At 46.7% G+C, this 24,801-nt stretch overlaps 5 protein-coding genes across 7 annotated transcripts in view; all 5 read right to left on the bottom strand.

Moving 5' to 3' along the window:
• Positions 1–24,801, bottom strand: part of LOC308131174 (collagen alpha-3(VI) chain-like) — an 83,838-nt gene that overhangs the window by 19,067 nt on the left and 39,970 nt on the right. For all 3 annotated transcript variants that reach the window (XM_080497791.1, XM_080497792.1, XM_080497790.1), the window contains one exon: positions 59–670. In XM_080497791.1, coding sequence (XP_080353917.1) covers positions 59–670 — 612 coding nt within the window. The remainder of the gene's footprint in view (positions 1–58; positions 671–24,801) is intronic.
• On the bottom strand, positions 1,698–5,981 carry LOC308131340 (collagen alpha-3(VI) chain-like; the record flags this gene model as incomplete). Its single annotated transcript, XM_080498068.1, has 5 exons — positions 1,698–1,702; positions 2,923–3,516; positions 3,777–4,376; positions 4,605–5,198; positions 5,831–5,981. 5 exons carry the CDS (start codon positions 5,979–5,981, stop codon positions 1,698–1,700), a joined length of 1,944 nt encoding a protein of 647 aa, XP_080354194.1.
• Positions 6,053–6,966, bottom strand: LOC308131339 (collagen alpha-3(VI) chain-like; the record flags this gene model as incomplete). Its single annotated transcript, XM_080498067.1, has 2 exons — positions 6,342–6,966; positions 6,053–6,058 (listed from the first exon to the last, which is right to left on the bottom strand). The coding sequence occupies exons 1-2, from the start codon at positions 6,936–6,938 to the stop codon at positions 6,053–6,055; spliced, it is 603 nt and encodes a 200-aa protein (XP_080354193.1). The 5' UTR covers positions 6,939–6,966.
• Positions 7,085–9,351, bottom strand: LOC308131338 (collagen alpha-3(VI) chain-like; the record flags this gene model as incomplete). Its single annotated transcript, XM_080498066.1, has 3 exons — positions 7,085–7,743; positions 7,975–8,167; positions 8,866–9,351. 3 exons carry the CDS (start codon positions 9,349–9,351, stop codon positions 7,085–7,087), a joined length of 1,338 nt encoding a protein of 445 aa, XP_080354192.1.
• Positions 9,912–24,801, bottom strand: part of LOC308131337 (uncharacterized protein) — a gene marked incomplete at both ends in the record, with an annotated part of 33,120 nt that continues 18,230 nt past the window's right edge. The window contains 18 exons of the mRNA XM_080498065.1: positions 9,912–9,947; positions 10,551–11,113; positions 11,345–11,996; positions 12,236–12,798; positions 13,030–13,623; positions 13,884–14,483; positions 14,715–15,366; positions 15,606–16,168; positions 16,400–16,993; positions 17,254–17,853; positions 18,083–18,676; positions 18,937–19,536; positions 19,767–20,360; positions 20,621–21,220; positions 21,452–22,045; positions 22,306–22,905; positions 23,137–23,730; positions 23,991–24,590. Of these exons, the coding sequence (XP_080354191.1) occupies positions 9,912–9,947; positions 10,551–11,113; positions 11,345–11,996; positions 12,236–12,798; positions 13,030–13,623; positions 13,884–14,483; positions 14,715–15,366; positions 15,606–16,168; positions 16,400–16,993; positions 17,254–17,853; positions 18,083–18,676; positions 18,937–19,536; positions 19,767–20,360; positions 20,621–21,220; positions 21,452–22,045; positions 22,306–22,905; positions 23,137–23,730; positions 23,991–24,590 (10,193 nt within the window). The remainder of the gene's footprint in view (positions 9,948–10,550; positions 11,114–11,344; positions 11,997–12,235; positions 12,799–13,029; positions 13,624–13,883; positions 14,484–14,714; positions 15,367–15,605; positions 16,169–16,399; positions 16,994–17,253; positions 17,854–18,082; positions 18,677–18,936; positions 19,537–19,766; positions 20,361–20,620; positions 21,221–21,451; positions 22,046–22,305; positions 22,906–23,136; positions 23,731–23,990; positions 24,591–24,801) is intronic.

The following is a 24,801-nucleotide window of genomic DNA, read 5'->3' as shown; positions in this document are numbered from 1 at the left end:
TCATGTGTCCAAGCTGAAAGTTGAGATATTGTAATGTATCTCACTGGTTCAGTTTTACCTTCAAATGTTGAGATGTCTGGACGCATCCTGGCAATGTCCTCATCCGATAGCTCCGTTATTGTGTTGATGATGTTTTCTTGGACTGTGTAGAGGCCGGGGAGATCGTCGACCGAAAAGGCAAAGTTGGGCACATACGACAACACCTGCAGTTCTTTGAGATTGACATCCCTGGTCCCAATGCTGAGGGGAAGAACTCTCGATTGTTTGAGGGAGTTTGCGGGACGATTGATGTCATCTGTCGAAGGTCCGCCGGAGACGAGCACAACAAACTGTGGAACGCCCTCGTCCTTCCTGCTGCCCCGTGCCGCCGTCAGGACATCCTGGCCGACAAACTGCAAGGCCTGACCCAGGTTACGCTGTCTTCCGCCTCGCTGGCTCATTCCTCTGACGCCATTCAAAACGCCCTCTTTGGTTGTGTGTGTGTTGAGGTACATGTCAGGCTGAGCAGTGTCACCATACTGAACAACGCCGATCCGAATCTTGTTCTCCCCCACGCTGAGGCTCTCCACGACCCTGCGGATGAACTCCTGGATGATGGCAAAATCCCGTCCAACGCCATCGGAACCATCGACGAGGAAAACAATATCCTTCCGTGGGCCCTGGGTCTCCGCTGTAAGACAAGATATGATGTTACAACCTGCTTCAAAGAATAAAACCTTACAAATACTGATCAATCAACGCCAGCGAAGACCATCTTCGACCACAAATCAAAAATAATACCCGTCTAGTTGATTGTGCCCTCTGTTTGGCGAAAGATTTATAAATCAAACCTGCAAAAAAAAGACCATTTTCACTTCTGTAGCACCAGTGAAATTTGCCTTTCTTTAATGCATGACCATGAAAAGACACCAACTATTTTATCGTTGAAATGGCTCACATTTTAAGGACTACAATTTAAATGAAATTGTAGTTTTGAACAACATCACTGAAGTGTTGGCAGCCAAATTTATACTGAGGCTTAATTTAGGAATAGTTCTCTTATCTATACACTTAAGTACTGACTCTGTGGTCTTCATATGATATGACTGCTTTCTTCATTGTCTGAACAGTTATTGCCAGTTGTTCAGTTTCATTCTTGTATCATCCTGTATTAAATGTAATAGTAACAATACACTACTTTTATGTAGCTATTACACTTGTTACATCCTGACTGCTATTTTGCTATGCAAATGCTTTTGATGTGGACAATAGAGACTTCTCTGTATCTCATTACTGTAAGCATCATATTTCAGATGTAAAGTGTGTTCTTCTGTTTGCGAGAGAGTTTCAGCTTCTCCAGTTCCCATCAGTCCAACCACAACGGTGCTTTTTCTTCATTTGGATGTGTGTTTATTTGGCAAAAGTTGTGACTTTTCTTCTGTTGTACTATGTTCTCTTTTCTCATTATTCATATTTTCCTTTCCTTTTTGGTGCTGTATGCTTTAAACTTCAACTACGCAGTGAGATTAAGTAAATCTTTATCTCACTGTCTAGGTAAAGCTTAAATACCCGAAATGTAGAAAATATGTTGAAACTGATGCAAAAGTTTAATATATCAAAGTGATGGCAACATTTCCCATGACCAAGCACTTATAATTGAGAATTTTAAAAGAAATTTCTTGTCATGACAAGAAAAGATGACACTGAAACATGCAGTGTCATTCTGCGGGGTGAGACTCAATGCAATTTCATGTCATTCACAGCTATACTAATTAAGAAGAAATAAAAAACAAAAAAAACAAATAAAGAGGAAAACAAGTTGTATGGAAAGTTTGGTTCCAAGTGAAAAGAAAGTTGAGAAAGGGATTAAGAAATAGTGTGAGGATTTGATTTGTCCAAAGGAGAACAAAAGGACGAGAAACGATGTACAATGACAAAGTTTTGCGCAACACCTCAAAGAGAAAAGAGAAAGCTGACTGATGTGGAGCAACAGGAAATTAAATTAAAGTTTTTTTGTGATAAATAAATAGATGACATGAGAAAAAATGTGTTAAAATGAGAAGGGAAAAAAAGTACATTTATGGACCAGCCAAATGTTCCATATGACAACATACCAGATTCAGTTGGTACTTCTGGGATGACATCAGTTACCACAGACTCCACCAAAGACTCCAGTTGCTGTTGTACATTGGGGAGCTCAGTAAAGTCAGACACAGTCAGAGCGTTACTTGGGTCCTGGGATATCGTCTGCAGTTCTCTGCTGTCAGATCCTCTGGTTCCAATTACAACGACAGACACACCCAACTGTTTGAGGGCAGAGGCTGGCGCATCCACAGTGTCAAACGACCTTCCACCATTCAGCAGAATCAAGAGCTGTGGAACGCCTTCAAGACGTCTGCTTCCAGCAGAGGCCGTGAAGACGTTGTCCCTCAAGTACTGGAGAGCCGCTCCAGTGTTGGTGGGTCGTCCGCCTTTGTGCCTCAAACCTCTGACAGTGTCAAGGATCTGCTTCTTTGTCGTATACGAGTTCAGGTAGAACTGGACAGCTGGGTCTCTGCTGTACTGAACCACTGACACGCGGTCTTTGTTGTCATCCACACTGAGTGTCTGCACTACTCTTTCAACAAAGTCTTGCATAGCTGGGAATCCAGTTCTAGTAGAATCGGATCCATCCAGCAAGAACACAACATCCTTTCCTGGTGCTGCTCTCACCACTAGGGAAAATAAGATGAGGGTATTAATTCAAGTGTAGAGCCAACCTTTTTTTACCCCAAGGTCATGTGAAGAAAAGCTAGCCTTGATAATTGACAGTCACTATAACTTTCTTACAAATGTGTTTATATAGCGATGGAACATGAATTAAAACTCGTCCAACATGCTTCGATTTGAATGAAATTGCACCCCAGTTGGAGCTTGAAAATTGAAAATCGGTGTACTTCTTACCAGTCACTGTTGGTGTCATGGGCGTGGCCCTCACTACAACTTTGCTCAATACAGTGGACAGCTGCTCTTGGACACGGGGGAGGTCGTTGAAGTCCGACACTGACAGAGCATAATTTGGTTCGTACGATATCTTCTGCAGCTCTCTACTGTCTGAACCCCTCGTGCCAATGCCAGCGACAATGATGCCCTGCTGCTTGAGAGCAGAGGCTGGGGTATCCACATTGTCAGAGGACCTTCCCCCAGTGAGCAGGATCAACAGTTGTGGAACACCTTGTGAGCGCCGACTCCCTGAGGAGTTGGTAAAGACGTTGTCCCTGACATATTGGAGGGCTGCCCCAGTGTTCAGGGTTCTTCCTCCTCTGTGTCTGAGCCCTCTGATGGAATCAACAACATCCTGTTTTGTGTTGTATGTGTTCAGATAGAATTGGGCCTCTGCGTCTCTGCTGTACTGGACCACAGAGACACGGTCCTTGTTGTCTCCCACATTGAGTTTCTCCACCTCTCGCTCAACAAAATCACGCATGGCAGTGAAGCCATTCCTTGAGCTGTCAGAACCATCCAGCAGGAATACAATATCCCTTTTGGGAGTGTCAACTGAGAAAAGTAAGAAGATAAATACAATGAAGGTATTTGATAACAGTATGCTGATGACCAAACTGGACTGACAGACTGTAATAGATGAGGTTTAAAGTCAACAGCTGCTGTTTATGTTCCATGGTAGTTCTAAAGCTACTACTGCCTCTAAAATTGCACCTATGAAGCTAATCAAGTGTATTCCTTGGTTAGTTGTTGCAATTATGAATCAAAAATTGTCTGCAAGCCGCTTGACCAAGCTAAAAGTGTGTTTGACATACCAGATTCAGTTGGTACTTCTGGGATGACATCAGTTACCACAGCCTCCACCAAAGACTCCAGTTGCTGTTGTACATTGGGGAGCTCAGTAAAGTCAGACACAGTCAGAGCGTTACTTGGGTCCTGGGATATCGTCTGCAGTTCCCTGCTGTCAGATCCTCTGCTTCCAATTACAACGACAGACACACCCAACTGTTTGAGGGCAGAGGCTGGCGCATCCACAGTGTCAAACGACCTTCCACCATTCAGCAGAATCAATAGCTGTGGAACGCCTTCAAGGCGTCTGCTTCCAGCAGAGGCCGTGAAGACGTTGTCCCTCAAGTACTGGAGAGCCGCTCCAGTGTTGGTGGGTCGTCCGCCTTTGTGCCTCAAACCTCTGACAGTGTCAAGGATCTGCTTCTTTGTCGTATACGTGTTCAGGTAGAACTGGACAGCTGGGTCTCTGCTGTACTGAACCACTGACACGCGGTCTTTGTTGTCATCCACACTGAGCGTCTGCACTACTCTTTCAACAAAGTCTTGCATAGCGGGGAATCCAGTTCTAGTAGAATCGGATCCATCCAGCAAGAACACAACATCCTTTCCTGGTGCTGCTCTCACCACTAAGGAAAATAAGATGGGGGTATTAATTCAAGTGTAGAGCCAACCTTTTTTTGCCCCAAGGTCATGTGAAGAAAAGCTAGCCTTGATAATTGATTGTCACACTAACTTTCTTTAAATGTGTTTACATAGCTATGGAACATGAATTAAAACTCGTCCAACATGCTTCGATTTGAATGAAATTGCACCCCAGTTGGAGCTTGAAAAATGAAAATCGGTGTACTTCTTACCAGTCACTGTTGGTGTCATGGGCGTGGCCCTCACTACAACTTTGCTCAATACAGTGGACAGCTGCTCTTGGACACGGGGGAGGTCGTTGAAGTCCGACACTGACAGAGCATAATTTGGTTCGTACGATATCTTCTGCAGCTCTCTACTGTCTGAACCCCTCGTGCCAATGCCAGCGACAATGACGCCCTGCTGCTTGAGAGCAGAGGCTGGGGTATCCACATTGTCAGAGGACCTTCCCCCAGTGAGCAGGATCAACAGTTGTGGAACACCTTGTGAGCGCCGACTCCCTGAGGAGTTAGTAAAGACGTTGTCCCTGACATATTGGAGGGCTGCCCCAGTGTTCAGGGTTCTTCCTCCTCTGTGTCTGAGCCCTCTGATGGAATCAACAACATCCTGTTTTGTGTTGTATGTGTTCAGATAGAATTGGGCCTCTGCGTCTCTGCTGTACTGGACCACAGAGACACGGTCCTTGTTGTCTCCCACATTGAGTTTCTCCACCTCTCGCTCAACAAAATCACGCATGGCAGTGAAGCCATTCCTTGAGCTGTCAGAACCATCCAGCAGGAATACAATATCCCTTTTGGGAGTGTCAACTGAGAAAAGTAAGAAGATGAATACAATGAAGGTATTTGATAACAGTATGCTGATGACCAAACTGGACTGACAGACTGTAATAGATGAGGTTTAAAGTCAACAGCTGCTGTTTATGTTCCATGGTAGTTCTAAAGCTACTACTGCCTCTAAAATTGCACCTATGAAGCTAATCAAGTGTATTCCTTGGTTAGTTGTTGCAATTATGAATCAAAAATTGTCTGCAAGCCGCTTGACCAAGCTAAAAGTGTGTTTGACATACCAGATTCAGTTGGTACTTCTGGGATGACATCAGTTACCACAGCCTCCACCAAAGACTCCAGTTGCTGTTGTACATTGGGGAGCTCAGTAAAGTCAGACACAGTCAGAGCGTTACTTGGGTTCTGGGATATCGTCTGCAGTTCCCTGCTGTCAGATCCTCTGCTTCCAATTACAACGACAGACACACCCAACTGTTTGAGGGCAGAGGCTGGCGCATCCACAGTGTCAAACGACCTTCCACCATTCAGCAGAATCAAGAGCTGTGGAACGCCTTCAAGACGTCTGCTTCCAGCAGAGGCCGTGAAGACGTTGTCCCTCAAGTACTGGAGAGCCGCTCCAGTGTTGGTGGGTCGTCCGCCTTTGTGCCTCAAACCTCTGACAGTGTCAAGGATCTGCTTCTTTGTCGTATACGAGTTCAGGTAGAACTGGACAGCTGGGTCTCTGCTGTACTGAACCACTGACACGCGGTCTTTGTTGTCATCCACACTGAGCGTCTGCACTACTCTTTCAACAAAGTCTTGCATAGCTGGGAATCCAGTTCTAGTAGAATCGGATCCATCCAGCAAGAACACAACATCCTTTCCTGGTGCTGCTCTCACCACTAGGGAAAATAAGATGGGGGGTATTAATTCAAGTGTAGAGCCATCCTTTTGTTGCCCCTAAGGTCATGTGAAGAAAAGCTAGCCTTGATAATTGACAGTCACTATAACTTTCTTACAAATGTGTTTATATAGCTATGGAACATTAATTAAAACTCGTCCAACATGCTTCGATATGATTGAAATTGCACCCCAGTTGGAGCTTGAAAAGTGAAAATCGGTGTACTTCTTACCAGTCACTGTTGGTGTCATGGGCGTGACCCTCACTACAACTTTGCTCAATACAGTGGACAGCTGCTCTTGGACACGGGGGAGGTCGTTGAAGTCCGACACTGACAGAGCATAATTTGGTTCAGATGATATCTTCTGCAGCTCTCTACTGTCTGAACCCCTCGTGCCAATGCCAGCGACAATGACGCCCTGCTGCTTGAGAGCAGAGGCTGGGATATCCACATTGTCAGAGGACCTTCCCCCAGTGAGCAGGATCAACAGTTGTGGAACACCTTGCGAGCGCCGACTCCCTGAGGAGTTAGTAAAGACGTTGTCCCTGAGATATTGGAGGGCTGCCCCAGTGTTCAGAGTTCTTCCTCCTCTGTGTCTGAGCCCTCTGATGGAATCAACAACATCCTCTTTTGTGTTGTATGTGTTCAGATAGAATTGGGCCTCTGCGTCTCTGCTGTACTGGACCACAGAGACACGGTCCTTGTTGTCTCCCACATTGAGTTTCTCCACCTCTTGCTCAACAAAATCACGCATGGCAGTGAAGCCATTCCTTGAGCCGTCAGAACCATCCAGCATGAATACAATATCCCTTTTGGGAGTGTCAGCTGAGAAAAGTAAGAAGATGAACACAATGAAGGTATTTGATAACAGTGTGCTCATGACCTAACTAGACTGACAGACTATGATAGATGAGGTTTAAAGTCAACAGCTGCTGTTTATGTTCCATGGTAGTTCTAAAGCTACTACTCCCTCTGAAATTGCACCTATGGATCTAATCAAGTGTATTGCTTGGTCAGTTGTTGCAATTATGAATCAAAAATTCTCTGCAAGCCGCTTGACCGAGCTAAAAGTGTGTTTGACATACCAGATTCAGTTGGTACTTCTGGGATGACATCAGTTACCACAGACTCCACCAAAGACTCCAGTTGCTGTTGTACATTGGGGAGCTCAGTAAAGTCAGACACAGTCAGAGCGTTACTTGGGTCCTGGGATATCGTCTGCAGTTCTCTGCTGTCAGATCCTCTGCTTCCAATTACAACGACAGACACACCCAACTGTTTGAGGGCAGAGGCTGGCGCATCCACAGTGTCAAACGACCTTCCACCATTCAGCAGAATCAAGAGCTGTGGAACGCCTTCAAGACGTCTGCTTCCAGCAGAGGCCGTGAAGACGTTGTCCCTCAAGTACTGGAGAGCCGCTCCAGTGTTGGTGGGTCGTCCGCCTTTGTGCCTCAAACCTCTGACAGTGTCAAGGATCTGCTTCTTTGTCGTATACGAGTTCAGGTAGAACTGGACAGCTGGGTCTCTGCTGTACTGAACCACTGACACGCGGTCTTTGTTGTCATCCACACTGAGCGTCTGCACTACTCTTTCAACAAAGTCTTGCATAGCTGGGAATCCAGTTCTAGTAGAATCGGATCCATCCAGCAAGAACACAACATCCTTTCCTGGTGCTGCTCTCACCACTAAGGAAAATAAGATGGGGGGTATTAATTCAAGTGTAGAGCCATCCTTTTGTTGCCCCTAAGGTCATGTGAAGAAAAGCTAGCCTTGATAATTGACAGTCACTATAACTTTCTTACAAATGTGTTTATATAGCGATGGAACATGAATTAAAACTCGTCCAACATGCTTCGATATGAATGAAATTGCACCCCAGTTGGAGCTTGAAAGATGAAAATCGATGTACTTCTTACCAGTCACTGTTGGTGTCATGGGCGTGACCCTCACTACAACTTTGCTCAATACAGTGGACAGCTGCTCTTGGACACGGGGGAGGTCGTTGAAGTCCGACACTGACAGAGCATAATTTGGTTCGTACGATATCTTCTGCAGCTCTCTACTGTCTGAACCCCTCGTGCCAATGCCAGCGACAATGACGCCCTGCTGCTTGAGAGCAGAGGCTGGGGTATCCACATTGTCAGAGGACCTTCCCCCAGTGAGCAGGATCAACAGTTGTGGAACACCTTGTGAGCGCCGACTCCCTGAGGAGTTGGTAAAGACATTGTCCCTGACATATTGGAGGGCTGCCCCAGTGTTCAGGGTTCTTCCTCCTCTGTGTCTGAGCCCTCTGATGGAATCAACAACATCCTGTTTTGTGTTGTATGTGTTCAGATAGAAATGGGCCTCTGCGTCTCTGCTGTACTGGACCACAGAGACACGGTCCTTGTTGTCTCCCACATTGAGTTTCTCCACCTCTCGCTCAACAAAATCACGCATGGCAGTGAAGCCATTCCTTGAGCTGTCAGAACCATCCAGCAGGAATACAATATCCCTTTTGGGAGTGTCAGCTGAGAAAAGTAGGAAGGTGAAAACAATGAAGGTATTTGATAACAGTATGCTCATGACCTAACTGGACTGACAGACTATAATAGATGAGGTTTAAAGTCAACAGCTGCTGTTTATGTTCCATGGTAGTTCTAAAGCTACTACTCCCTCTGAAATTGCACCTATGAAGCTAATCAAGTGTATTGCTTGGTCAGTTGTTGCAATTATGAATCAAAAATTGTCTGCAAGCCGCTTGACCGAGCTAAAAGTGTGTTTGACATACCAGATTCAGTTGGTACTTCTGGGATGACATCAGTTACCACAGACTCCACCAAAGACTCCAGTTGCTGTTGTACATTGGGGAGCTCAGTAAAGTCAGACACAGTCAGAGCGTTACTTGGGTCCTGGGATATCGTCTGCAGTTCTCTGCTGTCAGATCCTCTGCTTCCAATTACAACGACAGACACACCCAACTGTTTGAGGGCAGAGGCTGGCGCATCCACAGTGTCAAACGACCTTCCACCATTCAGCAGAATCAAGAGCTGTGGAACGCCTTCAAGACGTCTGCTTCCAGCAGAGGCCGTGAAGACGTTGTCCCTCAAGTGCTGGAGAGCCGCTCCAGTGTTGGTGGGTCGTCCGCCTTTGTGCCTCAAACCTCTGACAGTGTCAAGGATCTGCTTCTTTGTCGTATACGAGTTCAGGTAGAACTGGACAGCTGGGTCTCTGCTGTACTGAACCACTGACACGCGGTCTTTGTTGTCATCCACACTGAGCGTCTGCACTACTCTTTCAACAAAGTCTTGCATAGCTGGGAATCCAGTTCTAGTAGAATCGGATCCATCCAGCAAGAACACAACATCCTTTCCTGGTGCTGCTCTCACCACTAGGGAAAATAAGATGGGGGGTATTAATTCAAATGTAGAGCCATCCTTTTGTTGCCCCTAAGGTCATGTGAAGAAAAGCTAGCCTTGATAATTGACAGTCACTATAACTTTCTTACAAATGTGTTTATATAGCTATGGAACATTAATTAAAACTCGTCCAACATGCTTCGATATGATTGAAATTGCACCCCAGTTGGAGCTTGAAAAGTGAAAATCGGTGTACTTCTTACCAGTCACTGTTGGTGTCATGGGCGTGACCCTCACTACAACTTTGCTCAATACAGTGGACAGCTGCTCTTGGACACGGGGGAGGTCGTTGAAGTCCGACACTGACAGAGCATAATTTGGTTCAGATGATATCTTCTGCAGCTCTCTACTGTCTGAACCCCTCGTGCCAATGCCAGCGACAATGACGCCCTGCTGCTTGAGAGCAGAGGCTGGGATATCCACATTGTCAGAGGACCTTCCCCCAGTGAGCAGGATCAACAGTTGTGGAACACCTTGCGAGCGCCGACTCCCTGAGGAGTTAGTAAAGACGTTGTCCCTGACATATTGGAGGGCTGCCCCAGTGTTCAGGGTTCTTCCTCCTCTGTGTCTGAGCCCTCTGATGGAATCAACAACATCCTGTTTTGTGTTGTATGTGTTCAGATAGAATTGGGCCTCTGCGTCTCTGCTGTACTGGACCACAGAGACACGGTCCTTGTTGTCTCCCACATTGAGTTTCTCCACCTCTTGCTCAACAAAATCACGCATGGCAGTGAAGCCATTCCTTGAGCCGTCAGAACCATCCAGCAGGAATACAATATCCCTTTTGGGAGTGTCAGCTGAGAAAAGTAAGAAGATGAACACAATGAAGGTATTTGATAACAGTGTGCTCATGACCTAACTAGACTGACAGACTATGATAGATGAGGTTTAAAGTCAACAGCTGCTGTTTATGTTCCATGGTAGTTCTAAAGCTACTACTCCCTCTGAAATTGCACCTATGGATCTAATCAAGTGTATTGCTTGGTCAGTTGTTGCAATTATGAATCAAAAATTCTCTGCAAGCCGCTTGACCGAGCTAAAAGTGTGTTTGACATACCAGATTCAGTTGGTACTTCTGGGATGACATCAGTTACCACAGACTCCACCAAAGACTCCAGTTGCTGTTGTACATTGGGGAGCTCAGTAAAGTCAGACACAGTCAGAGCGTTACTTGGGTCCTGGGATATCGTCTGCAGTTCTCTGCTGTCAGATCCTCTGCTTCCAATTACAACGACAGACACACCCAACTGTTTGAGGGCAGAGGCTGGCGCATCCACAGTGTCAAACGACCTTCCACCATTCAGCAGAATCAAGAGCTGTGGAACGCCTTCAAGACGTCTGCTTCCAGCAGAGGCCGTGAAGACGTTGTCCCTCAAGTACTGGAGAGCCGCTCCAGTGTTGGTGGGTCGTCCGCCTTTGTGCCTCAAACCTCTGACAGTGTCAAGGATCTGCTTCTTTGTCGTATACGAGTTCAGGTAGAACTGGACAGCTGGGTCTCTGCTGTACTGAACCACTGACACGCGGTCTTTGTTGTCATCCACACTGAGCGTCTGCACTACTCTTTCAACAAAGTCTTGCATAGCTGGGAATCCAGTTCTAGTAGAATCGGATCCATCCAGCAAGAACACAACATCCTTTCCTGGTGCTGCTCTCACCACTAAGGAAAATAAGATGGGGGGTATTAATTCAAGTGTAGAGCCATCCTTTTGTTGCCCCTAAGGTCATGTGAAGAAAAGCTAGCCTTGATAATTGACAGTCACTATAACTTTCTTACAAATGTGTTTATATAGCGATGGAACATGAATTAAAACTCGTCCAACATGCTTCGATATGAATGAAATTGCACCCCAGTTGGAGCTTGAAAGATGAAAATCGATGTACTTCTTACCAGTCACTGTTGGTGTCATGGGCGTGACCCTCACTACAACTTTGCTCAATACAGTGGACAGCTGCTCTTGGACACGGGGAAGGTCGTTGAAGTCCGACACTGACAGAGCATAATTTGGTTCAGATGATATCTTCTGCAGCTCTCTACTGTCTGAACCCCTCGTGCCAATGCCAGCGACAATGACGCCCTGCTGCTTGAGAGCAGAGGCTGGGATATCCACATTGTCAGAGGACCTTCCCCCAGTGAGCAGGATCAACAGTTGTGGAACACCTTGCGAGCGCCGACTCCCTGAGGAGTTAGTAAAGACGTTGTCCCTGACATATTGGAGGGCTGCCCCAGTGTTCAGAGTTCTTCCTCCTCTGTGTCTGAGCCCTCTGATGGAATCAACAACATCCTCTTTTGTGTTGTATGTGTTCAGATAGAATTGGGCCTCTGCGTCTCTGCTGTACTGGACCACAGAGACACGGTCCTTGTTGTCTCCCACATTGAGTTTCTCCACCTCTTGCTCAACAAAATCACGCATGGCAGTGAAGCCATTCCTTGAGCCGTCAGAACCATCCAGCAGGAATACAATATCCCTTTTGGGAGTGTCAGCTGAGAAAAGTAAGAAGATGAACACAATGAAGGTATTTGATAACAGTGTGCTCATGACCTAACTAGACTGACAGACTATGATAGATGAGGTTTAAAGTCAACAGCTGCTGTTTATGTTCCATGGTAGTTCTAAAGCTACTACTCCCTCTGAAATTGCACCTATGGATCTAATCAAGTGTATTGCTTGGTCAGTTGTTGCAATTATGAATCAAAAATTCTCTGCAAGCCGCTTGACCGAGCTAAAAGTGTGTTTGACATACCAGATTCAGTTGGTACTTCTGGGATGACATCAGTTACCACAGACTCCACCAAAGACTCCAGTTGCTGTTGTACATTGGGGAGCTCAGTAAAGTCAGACACAGTCAGAGCGTTACTTGGGTCCTGGGATATCGTCTGCAGTTCTCTGCTGTCAGATCCTCTGCTTCCAATTACAACGACAGACACACCCAACTGTTTGAGGGCAGAGGCTGGCGCATCCACAGTGTCAAACGACCTTCCACCATTCAGCAGAATCAAGAGCTGTGGAACGCCTTCAAGACGTCTGCTTCCAGCAGAGGCCGTGAAGACGTTGTCCCTCAAGTACTGGAGAGCCGCTCCAGTGTTGGTGGGTCGTCCGCCTTTGTGCCTCAAACCTCTGACAGTGTCAAGGATCTGCTTCTTTGTCGTATACGAGTTCAGGTAGAACTGGACAGCTGGGTCTCTGCTGTACTGAACCACTGACACGCGGTCTTTGTTGTCATCCACACTGAGCGTCTGCACTACTCTTTCAACAAAGTCTTGCATAGCTGGGAATCCAGTTCTAGTAGAATCGGATCCATCCAGCAAGAACACAACATCCTTTCCTGGTGCTGCTCTCACCACTAAGGAAAATAAGATGGGGGGTATTAATTCAAGTGTAGAGCCATCCTTTTGTTGCCCCTAAGGTCATGTGAAGAAAAGCTAGCCTTGATAATTGACAGTCACTATAACTTTCTTACAAATGTGTTTATATAGCGATGGAACATGAATTAAAACTCGTCCAACATGCTTCGATATGAATGAAATTGCACCCCAGTTGGAGCTTGAAAGATGAAAATCGATGTACTTCTTACCAGTCACTGTTGGTGTCATGGGCGTGACCCTCACTACAACTTTGCTCAATACAGTGGACAGCTGCTCTTGGACACGGGGGAGGTCGTTGAAGTCCGACACTGACAGAGCATAATTTGGTTCGTACGATATCTTCTGCAGCTCTCTACTGTCTGAACCCCTCGTGCCAATGCCAGCGACAATGACGCCCTGCTGCTTGAGAGCAGAGGCTGGGGTATCCACATTGTCAGAGGACCTTCCCCCAGTGAGCAGGATCAACAGTTGTGGAACACCTTGTGAGCGCCGACTCCCTGAGGAGTTGGTAAAGACATTGTCCCTGACATATTGGAGGGCTGCCCCAGTGTTCAGGGTTCTTCCTCCTCTGTGTCTGAGCCCTCTGATGGAATCAACAACATCCTGTTTTGTGTTGTATGTGTTCAGATAGAAATGGGCCTCTGCGTCTCTGCTGTACTGGACCACAGAGACACGGTCCTTGTTGTCTCCCACATTGAGTTTCTCCACCTCTCGCTCAACAAAATCACGCATGGCAGTGAAGCCATTCCTTGAGCTGTCAGAACCATCCAGCAGGAATACAATATCCCTTTTGGGAGTGTCAGCTGAGAAAAGTAGGAAGGTGAAAACAATGAAGGTATTTGATAACAGTATGCTCATGACCTAACTGGACTGACAGACTATAATAGATGAGGTTTAAAGTCAACAGCTGCTGTTTATGTTCCATGGTAGTTCTAAAGCTACTACTCCCTCTGAAATTGCACCTATGAAGCTAATCAAGTGTATTGCTTGGTCAGTTGTTGCAATTATGAATCAAAAATTGTCTGCAAGCCGCTTGACCGAGCTAAAAGTGTGTTTGACATACCAGATTCAGTTGGTACTTCTGGGATGACATCAGTTACCACAGACTCCACCAAAGACTCCAGTTGCTGTTGTACATTGGGGAGCTCAGTAAAGTCAGACACAGTCAGAGCGTTACTTGGGTCCTGGGATATCGTCTGCAGTTCTCTGCTGTCAGATCCTCTGCTTCCAATTACAACGACAGACACACCCAACTGTTTGAGGGCAGAGGCTGGCGCATCCACAGTGTCAAACGACCTTCCACCATTCAGCAGAATCAAGAGCTGTGGAACGCCTTCAAGACGTCTGCTTCCAGCAGAGGCCGTGAAGACGTTGTCCCTCAAGTGCTGGAGAGCCGCTCCAGTGTTGGTGGGTCGTCCGCCTTTGTGCCTCAAACCTCTGACAGTGTCAAGGATCTGCTTCTTTGTCGTATACGAGTTCAGGTAGAACTGGACAGCTGGGTCTCTGCTGTACTGAACCACTGACACGCGGTCTTTGTTGTCATCCACACTGAGCGTCTGCACTACTCTTTCAACAAAGTCTTGCATAGCTGGGAATCCAGTTCTAGTAGAATCGGATCCATCCAGCAAGAACACAACATCCTTTCCTGGTGCTGCTCTCACCACTAGGGAAAATAAGATGGGGGGTATTAATTCAAATGTAGAGCCATCCTTTTGTTGCCCCTAAGGTCATGTGAAGAAAAGCTAGCCTTGATAATTGACAGTCACTATAACTTTCTTACAAATGTGTTTATATAGCTATGGAACATTAATTAAAACTCGTCCAACATGCTTCGATATGATTGAAATTGCACCCCAGTTGGAGCTTGAAAAGTGAAAATCGGTGTACTTCTTACCAGTCACTGTTGGTGTCATGGGCGTGACCCTCACTACAACTTTGCTCAATACAGTGGACAGCTGCTCTTGGACACGGGGGAGGTCGTTGAAGTCCGACACTGACAGAGCATAATTTGGTTCAGATGATATCTTCTGCAGCTCTCTACTGTCTGAACCCCTCGTGCCAATGCCAGCGACAATGACGCCCTGCTGCTTGAGAGCAGAGGCTGGGATATCCACATTGTCAGAGGACTTTCCCCCAGTGAGCAGGATCAACAGTTGTGGAACACCTTGCGAGCGCCGACTCCCTGAGGAGTTAGTAAAGACGTTGTCCCTGACATATTGGAGGGCTGCCCCAGTGTTCAGAGTTCTTCCTCCTCTGTGTCTGAGCCCTCTGATGGAATCAACAACATCCTCTTTTGTGTTGTATGTGTTCAGATAGAATTGGGCCTCTGCGTCTCTGCTGTACTGGACCACAGAGACACGGTCCTTGTTGTCTCCCACATTGAGTTTCTCCACCTCTTGCTCAACAAAATCACGCATGGCAGTGAAGCCATTCCTTGAGCCGTCAGAACCATCCAGCAGGAATACAATATCCCTTTTGGGAGTGTCAGCTGAGAAAAGTAAGAAGATGAACACAATGAAGGTATTTGATAACAGTGTGCTCATGACCTAACTAGACTGACAGACTATGATAGATGAGGTTTAAAGTCAACAGCTGCTGTTTATGTTCCATGGTAGTTCTAAAGCTACTACTCCCTCTGAAATTGCACCTATGGATCTAATCAAGTGTATTGCTTGGTCAGTTGTTGCAATTATGAATCAAAAATTCTCTGCAAGCCGCTTGACCGAGCTAAAAGTGTGTTTGACATACCAGATTCAGTTGGTACTTCTGGGATGACATCAGTTACCACAGACTCCACCAAAGACTCCAGTTGCTGTTGTACATTGGGGAGCTCAGTAAAGTCAGACACAGTCAGAGCGTTACTTGGGTCCTGGGATATCGTCTGCAGTTCTCTGCTGTCAGATCCTCTGCTTCCAATTACAACGACAGACACACCCAACTGTTTGAGGGCAGAGGCTGGCGCATCCACAGTGTCAAACGACCTTCCACCATTCAGCAGAATCAAGAGCTGTGGAACGCCTTCAAGACGTCTGCTTCCAGCAGAGGCCGTGAAGACGTTGTCCCTCAAGTACTGGAGAGCCGCTCCAGTGTTGGTGGGTCGTCCGCCTTTGTGCCTCAAACCTCTGACAGTGTCAAGGATCTGCTTCTTTGTCGTATACGAGTTCAGGTAGAACTGGACAGCTGGGTCTCTGCTGTACTGAACCACTGACACGCGGTCTTTGTTGTCATCCACACTGAGCGTCTGCACTACTCTTTCAACAAAGTCTTGCATAGCTGGGAATCCAGTTCTAGTAGAATCGGATCCATCCAGCAAGAACACAACATCCTTTCCTGGTGCTGCTCTCACCACTAAGGAAAATAAGATGGGGGGTATTAATTCAAGTGTAGAGCCATCCTTTTGTTGCCCCTAAGGTCATGTGAAGAAAAGCTAGCCTTGATAATTGACAGTCACTATAACTTTCTTACAAATGTGTTTATATAGCGATGGAACATGAATTAAAACTCGTCCAACATGCTTCGATATGAATGAAATTGCACCCCAGTTGGAGCTTGAAAGATGAAAATCGATGTACTTCTTACCAGTCACTGTTGGTGTCATGGGCGTGACCCTCACTACAACTTTGCTCAATACAGTGGACAGCTGCTCTTGGACACGGGGGAGGTAGTTGAAGTCCGACACTGACAGAGCATAATTTGGTTCAGATGATATCTTCTGCAGCTCTCTACTGTCTGAACCCCTCGTGCCAATGCCAGCGACGATGACGCCCTGCTGCTTGAGAGCAGAGGCTGGGGTATCCACATTGTCAGAGGACCTTCCCCCAGTGAGCAGGATCAACAGTTGTGGAACACCTTGTGAGCGCCGACTCCCTGAGGAGTTAGTAAAGACGTTGTCCCTGACATATTGGAGGGCTGCCCCAGTGTTCAGGGTTCTTCCTCCTCTGTGTCTGAGCCCTCTGATGGAATCAACAACATCCTCTTTTGTGTTGTATGTGTTCAGATAGAATTGGGCCTCTGCGTCTCTGCTGTACTGGACCACAGAGACACGGTCCTTGTTGTCTCCCACATTGAGTTTCTCCACCTCTCGCTCAACAAAATCACGCATGGCAGTGAAGCCATTCCTTGAGCTGTCAGAACCATCCAGCAGGAATACAATATCCCTTTTGGGAGTGTCAGCTGAGAAAAGTAAGAAGATGAAAACAATGAAGGTATTTGATAACAGTGTGCTCATGACCTAACTAGACTGACAGACTATGATAGATGAGGTTTAAAGTCAACAGCTGCTGTTTATGTTCCATGGTAGTTCTAAAGCTACTACTCCCTCTGAAATTGCACCTATGGATCTAATCAAGTGTATTGCTTGGTCAGTTGTTGCAATTATGAATCAAAAATTGTCTGCAAGCCGCTTGACCAAGCTAAAAGTGTGTTTGACGTACCAGATTCAGTTGGTACTTCTGGGATGACATCAGTTACCACAGACTCCACCAAAGACTCCAGTTGCTGTTGTACATTGGGGAGCTCAGTAAAGTCAGACACAGTCAGAGCGTTACTTGGGTCCTGGGATATCGTCTGCAGTTCTCTGCTGTCAGATCCTCTGCTTCCAATTACAACGACAGACACACCCAACTGTTTGAGGGCAGAGGCTGGCGCATCCACACTGTCAAACGACCTTCCACCATTCAGCAGAATCAAGAGCTGTGGAACGCCTTCAAGACGTCTGCTTCCAGCAGAGGCCGTGAAGACGTTGTCCCTCAAGTACTGGAGAGCCGCTCCAGTGTTGGTGGGTCGTCCGCCTTTGTGCCTCAAACCTCTGACAGTGTCAAGGATCTGCTTCTTTGTCGTATACGTGTTCAGGTAGAACTGGACAGCTGGGTCTCTGCTGTACTGAACCACTGACACGCGGTCTTTGTTGTCATCCACACTGAGCGTCTGCACTACTCTTTCAACAAAGTCTTGCATAGCTGGGAATCCAGTTCTAGTAGAATCGGATCCATCCAGCAAGAACACAACATCCTTTCCTGGTGCTGCTCTCACCACTAAGGAAAATAAGATGGGGGTATTAATTCAAGTGTAGAGTCATCCTTTTTTTACCCCAAGGTCATGTGAAGAAAAGCTAGCCTTGATAATTGACAGTCACTATAACTTTCTTACAAATGTGTTTATATAGCTATGGAACATGAATTAAAACTCGTCCAACATGCTTCGATATGAATGAAATTGCACCCCAGTTGGAGCTTGAAAAGTGAAAATCGGTGTACTTCTTACCAGTCACTGTTGGTGTCATGGGCGTGGCCCTCACTACAACTTTGCTCAATACAGTGGACAGCTGCTCTTGGACACGGGGGAGGTCGTTGAAGTCCGACACTGACAGAGCATAATTTGGTTCAGATGATATCTTCTGCAGCTCTCTACTGTCTGAACCCCTCGTGCCAATGCCAGCGACAATGACGCCCTGCTGCTTGAGAGCAGAGGCTGGGGTATCCACATTGTCAGAGGACCTTCCCCCAGTGAGCAGGATCAACATTTGTGGAACACCTTGTGAGCGCCGACTCCCTGAGGAGTTAGTAAAGACGTTGTCCCTGACATATTGGAGGGCTGCCCCAGTGTTCAGGGTTCTTCCTCCTCTGTGTCTGAGCCCTCTGATGGAATCAACAACATCCTGTTTTGTGTTGTATGTGTTCAGATAGAATTGGGCCTCTGCGTCTCTGCTGTACTGGACCACAGAGACACGGTCCTTGTTGTCTCCCACATTGAGTTTCTCCACCTCTCGCTCAACAAAATCACGCATGGCAGTGAAGCCATTCCTTGAGCTGTCAGAACCATCCAGCAGGAATACAATATCCCTTTTGGGAGTGTCAGCTGAGAAAAGTAAGAAGATGAAAACAATGAAGGTATTTGATAACAGTGTGCTCATGACCTAACTAGACTGACAGACTATGATAGATGAGGTTTAAAGTCAACAGCTGCTGTTTATGTTCCATGGTAGTTCTAAAGCTACTACTCCCTCTCAATTTGCACCTATGAAGCTAATCAAGTGTATTGCTTGGTCAGTTGTTGCAATTATGAATCAAAAATTGTCTGCAAGCCGCTTGACCGAGCTAAAAGTGTGTTTGACATACCAGATTCAGTTGGTACTTCTGGGATGGCATCAGTTACTACAGACTCCACCAAAGACTCCAGTTGCTGTTGTACATTGGGGAGCTCAGTAAAGTCAGACACAGTCAGAGCGTTACTTGGGTCCTGGGATATCGTCTGCAGTTCTCTGCTGTCAGATCCTCTGGTTCCAATTACAACGACAGACACACCCAACTGTTTGAGGGCAGAGGCTGGCGCATCCACAGTGTCAAACGACCTTCCACCATTCAGCAGAATCAAGAGCTGTGGAACGCCTTCAAGACGTCTGCTTCCAGCAGAGGCCGTGAAGACGTTGTCCCTCAAGTACTGGAGAGCCGCTCCAGTGTTGGTGGGTCGTCCGCCTTTGTGCCTCAAACCTCTGACAGTGTCAAGGATCTGCTTCTTTGTCGTATACGTGTTCAGGTAGAACTGGACAGCTGGGTCTCTGCTGTACTGAACCACTGACACGCGGTCTTTGTTGTCATCCACACTGAGCGTCTGCACTACTCTTTCAACAAAGTCTTGCATAGCTGGGAATCCAGTTCTAGTAGAATTGGATCCATCCAGCAAGAACACAACATCCTTTCCTGGTGCTGCTCTCACCACTAGGGAAAATAGATGGGGGGTATTAATTCAAGTGTAGAGCCAACCTTTTGTTGCCCCTAAGGTCATGTGAAGAAAAGCTAGCCTTGATTATTGACAGCCACTCTAACTTTCTTACAAATGTGTTTATATAGCTATGGAACATGAATTAAAACTCGTCCAACATGCTTCGATATGAATGAAATTGCACGCCAGTTGGAGCTTGAATAATGAAAATCGGTGTACTTCTTACCAGTCACTGTTGGTGTCATGGGCGTGACCCTCACTACAACTTTGCTCAATACAGTGGACAGCTGCTCTTGGACACGGGGGAGGTCGTTGAAGTCCGACACTGACAGAGCATAATTTGGTTCAGATGATATCTTCTGCAGCTCTCTACTGTCTGAACCCCTCGTGCCAATGCCAGCGACGATGACGCCCTGCTGCTTGAGAGCAGAGGCTGGGGTATCCACATTGTCAGAGGACCTTCCCCCAGTGAGCAGGATCAACAGTTGTGGAACACCTTGCGAGCGCCGACTCCCTGAGGAGTTGGTAAAGACGTTGTCCCTGACATATTGGAGGGCTGCCCCAGTGTTCAGGGTTCTTCCTCCTCTGTGTCTGAGCCCTCTGATGGAATCAACAACATCCTGTTTTGTGTTGTATGTGTTCAGATAGAATTGGGCCTCTGCGTCTCTGCTGTACTGGACCACAGAGACACGGTCCTTGTTGTCTCCCACATTGAGTTTCTCCACCTCTCGCTCAACAAAATCACGCATGGCAGTGAAGCCATTCCTTGAGCTGTCAGAACCATCCAGCAGGAATACAATATCCCTTTTGGGAGTGTCAACTGAGAAAAGTAAGAAGATGAAAACAATGAAGGTTTTTGATAACAGTGTGCTCATGACCTAACTGGACTGACAGACTATAATAGATGAGGTTTAAAGTCAACAGCTGCTGTTTATGTTCCATGGTAGTTCTAAAGCTACTACTCCCTCTGAAATTGCACCTATGAAGCTAATCAAGTGTATTGCTTGGTCAGTTGTTGCAATTATGAATCAAAAATTGTCTGTAAGCCGCTTGACCGAGCTAAAAGTGTGTTTGACATACCAGATTCAGTTGGTACTTCTGGGATGACATCAGTTACCACAGACTCCACCAAAGACTCCAGTTGCTGTTGTACATTGGGGAGCTCAGTAAAGTCAGACACAGTCAGAGCGTTACTTGGGTCCTGGGATATCGTCTGCAGTTCTCTGCTGTCAGATCCTCTGCTTCCAATTACAACGACAGACACACCCAACTGTTTGAGGGCAGAGGCTGGCGCATCCACAGTGTCAAACGACCTTCCACCATTCAGCAGAATCAAGAGCTGTGGAACGCCTTCAAGACGTCTGCTTCCAGCAGAGGCCGTGAAGACGTTGTCCCTCAAGTACTGGAGAGCCGCTCCAGTGTTGGTGGGTCGTCCGCCTTTGTGCCTCAAACCTCTGACAGTGTCAAGGATCTGCTTCTTTGTCGTATACGAGTTCAGGTAGAACTGGACAGCTGGGTCTCTGCTGTACTGAACCACTGACACGCGGTCTTTGTTGTCATCCACACTGAGCGTCTGCACTACTCTTTCAACAAAGTCTTGCATAGCTGGGAATCCAGTTCTAGTAGAATCGGATCCATCCAGCAAGAACACAACATCCTTTCCTGGTGCTGCTCTCACCACTAAGGAAAATAAGATGGGGGGTATTAATTCAAGTGTAGAGCCATCCTTTTGTTGCCCCTAAGGTCATGTGAAGAAAAGCTAGCCTTGATAATTGACAGTCACTATAACTTTCTTACAAATGTGTTTATATAGCGATGGAACATGAATTAAAACTCGTCCAAGATGCTTCGATATGAATGAAATTGCACCCCAGTTGGAGCTTGAAAGATGAAAATCGATGTACTTCTTACCAGTCACTGTTGGTGTCATGGGCGTGACCCTCACTACAACTTTGCTCAATACAGTGGACAGCTGCTCTTGGACACGGGGGAGGTCGTTGAAGTCCGACACTGACAGAGCATAATTTGGTTCGTACGATATCTTCTGCAGCTCTCTACTGTCTGAACCCCTCGTGCCAATGCCAGCGACAATGACGCCCTGCTGCTTGAGAGCAGAGGCTGGGGTATCCACATTGTCAGAGGACCTTCCCCCAGTGAGCAGGATCAACAGTTGTGGAACACCTTGTGAGCGCCGACTCCCTGAGGAGTTGGTAAAGACATTGTCCCTGACATATTGGAGGGCTGCCCCAGTGTTCAGGGTTCTTCCTCCTCTGTGTCTGAGCCCTCTGATGGAATCAACAACATCCTGTTTTGTGTTGTATGTGTTCAGATAGAAATGGGCCTCTGCGTCTCTGCTGTACTGGACCACAGAGACACGGTCCTTGTTGTCTCCCACATTGAGTTTCTCCACCTCTCGCTCAACAAAATCACGCATGGCAGTGAAGCCATTCCTTGAGCTGTCAGAACCATCCAGCAGGAATACAATATCCCTTTTGGGAGTGTCAGCTGAGAAAAGTAGGAAGGTGAAAACAATGAAGGTATTTGATAACAGTATGCTCATGACCTAACTGGACTGACAGACTATAATAGATGAGGTTTAAAGTCAACAGCTGCTGTTTATGTTCCATGGTAGTTCTAAAGCTACTACTCCCTCTGAAATTGCACCTATGAAGCTAATCAAGTGTATTGCTTGGTCAGTTGTTGCAATTATGAATCAAAAATTGTCTGCAAGCCGCTTGACCGAGCTAAAAGTGTGTTTGACATACCAGATTCAGTTGGTACTTCTGGGATGACATCAGTTACCACAGACTCCACCAAAGACTCCAGTTGCTGTTGTACATTGGGGAGCTCAGTAAAGTCAGACACAGTCAGAGCGTTACTTGGGTCCTGGGATATCGTCTGCAGTTCTCTGCTGTCAGATCCTCTGCTTCCAATTACAACGACAGACACACCCAACTGTTTGAGGGCAGAGGCTGGCGCATCCACAGTGTCAAACGACCTTCCACCATTCAGCAGAATCAAGAGCTGTGGAACGCCTTCAAGACGTCTGCTTCCAGCAGAGGCCGTGAAGACGTTGTCCCTCAAGTGCTGGAGAGCCGCTCCAGTGTTGGTGGGTCGTCCGCCTTTGTGCCTCAAACCTCTGACAGTGTCAAGGATCTGCTTCTTTGTCGTATACGAGTTCAGGTAGAACTGGACAGCTGGGTCTCTGCTGTACTGAACCACTGACACGCGGTCTTTGTTGTCATCCACACTGAGCGTCTGCACTACTCTTTCAACAAAGTCTTGCATAGCTGGGAATCCAGTTCTAGTAGAATCGGATCCATCCAGCAAGAACACAACATCCTTTCCTGGTGCTGCTCTCACCACTAGGGAAAATAAGATGGGGGGTATTAATTCAAATGTAGAGCCATCCTTTTGTTGCCCCTAAGGTCATGTGAAGAAAAGCTAGCCTTGATAATTGACAGTCACTATAACTTTCTTACAAATGTGTTTATATAGCTATGGAACATTAATTAAAACTCGTCCAACATGCTTCGATATGATTGAAATTGCACCCCAGTTGGAGCTTGAAAAGTGAAAATCGGTGTACTTCTTACCAGTCACTGTTGGTGTCATGGGCGTGACCCTCACTACAACTTTGCTCAATACAGTGGACAGCTGCTCTTGGACACGGGGGAGGTCGTTGAAGTCCGACACTGACAGAGCATAATTTGGTTCAGATGATATCTTCTGCAGCTCTCTACTGTCTGAACCCCTCGTGCCAATGCCAGCGACAATGACGCCCTGCTGCTTGAGAGCAGAGGCTGGGATATCCACATTGTCAGAGGACCTTCCCCCAGTGAGCAGGATCAACAGTTGTGGAACACCTTGCGAGCGCCGACTCCCTGAGGAGTTAGTAAAGACGTTGTCCCTGACATATTGGAGGGCTGCCCCAGTGTTCAGGGTTCTTCCTCCTCTGTGTCTGAGCCCTCTGATGGAATCAACAACATCCTCTTTTGTGTTGTATGTGTTCAGATAGAATTGGGCCTCTGCGTCTCTGCTGTACTGGACCACAGAGACACGGTCCTTGTTGTCTCCCACATTGAGTTTCTCCACCTCTTGCTCAACAAAATCACGCATGGCAGTGAAGCCATTCCTTGAGCCGTCAGAACCATCCAGCAGGAATACAATATCCCTTTTGGGAGTGTCAGCTGAGAAAAGTAAGAAGATGAACACAATGAAGGTATTTGATAACAGTGTGCTCATGACCTAACTAGACTGACAGACTATGATAGATGAGGTTTAAAGTCAACAGCTGCTGTTTATGTTCCATGGTAGTTCTAAAGCTACTACTCCCTCTGAAATTGCACCTATGGATCTAATCAAGTGTATTGCTTGGTCAGTTGTTGCAATTATGAATCAAAAATTCTCTGCAAGCCGCTTGACCGAGCTAAAAGTGTGTTTGACATACCAGATTCAGTTGGTACTTCTGGGATGACATCAGTTACCACAGACTCCACCAAAGACTCCAGTTGCTGTTGTACATTGGGGAGCTCAGTAAAGTCAGACACAGTCAGAGCGTTACTTGGGTCCTGGGATATCGTCTGCAGTTCTCTGCTGTCAGATCCTCTGCTTCCAATTACAACGACAGACACACCCAACTGTTTGAGGGCAGAGGCTGGCGCATCCACAGTGTCAAACGACCTTCCACCATTCAGCAGAATCAAGAGCTGTGGAACGCCTTCAAGACGTCTGCTTCCAGCAGAGGCCGTGAAGACGTTGTCCCTCAAGTACTGGAGAGCCGCTCCAGTGTTGGTGGGTCGTCCGCCTTTGTGCCTCAAACCTCTGACAGTGTCAAGGATCTGCTTCTTTGTCGTATACGAGTTCAGGTAGAACTGGACAGCTGGGTCTCTGCTGTACTGAACCACTGACACGCGGTCTTTGTTGTCATCCACACTGAGCGTCTGCACTACTCTTTCAACAAAGTCTTGCATAGCTGGGAATCCAGTTCTAGTAGAATCGGATCCATCCAGCAAGAATGCAACATCCTTTCCTGGTGCTGCTCTCACCACTAAGGAAAATAAGATGGGGGGTATTAATTCAAGTGTAGAGCCATCCTTTTGTTGCCCCTAAGGTCATGTGAAGAAAAGCTAGCCTTGATAATTGACAGTCACTATAACTTTCTTACAAATGTGTTTATATAGCGATGGAACATGAATTAAAACTCGTCCAACATGCTTCGATATGAATGAAATTGCACCCCAGTTGGAGCTTGAAAGATG

The sequence above is a fragment of the Blennius ocellaris genome (genome assembly GCF_963422515.1).
Source record: "Blennius ocellaris genome assembly, chromosome: 6".
Classification (NCBI taxonomy): domain Eukaryota; kingdom Metazoa; phylum Chordata; class Actinopteri; order Blenniiformes; family Blenniidae; genus Blennius; species Blennius ocellaris.
This window is presented reverse-complemented; position numbering and strand designations above follow the sequence as displayed.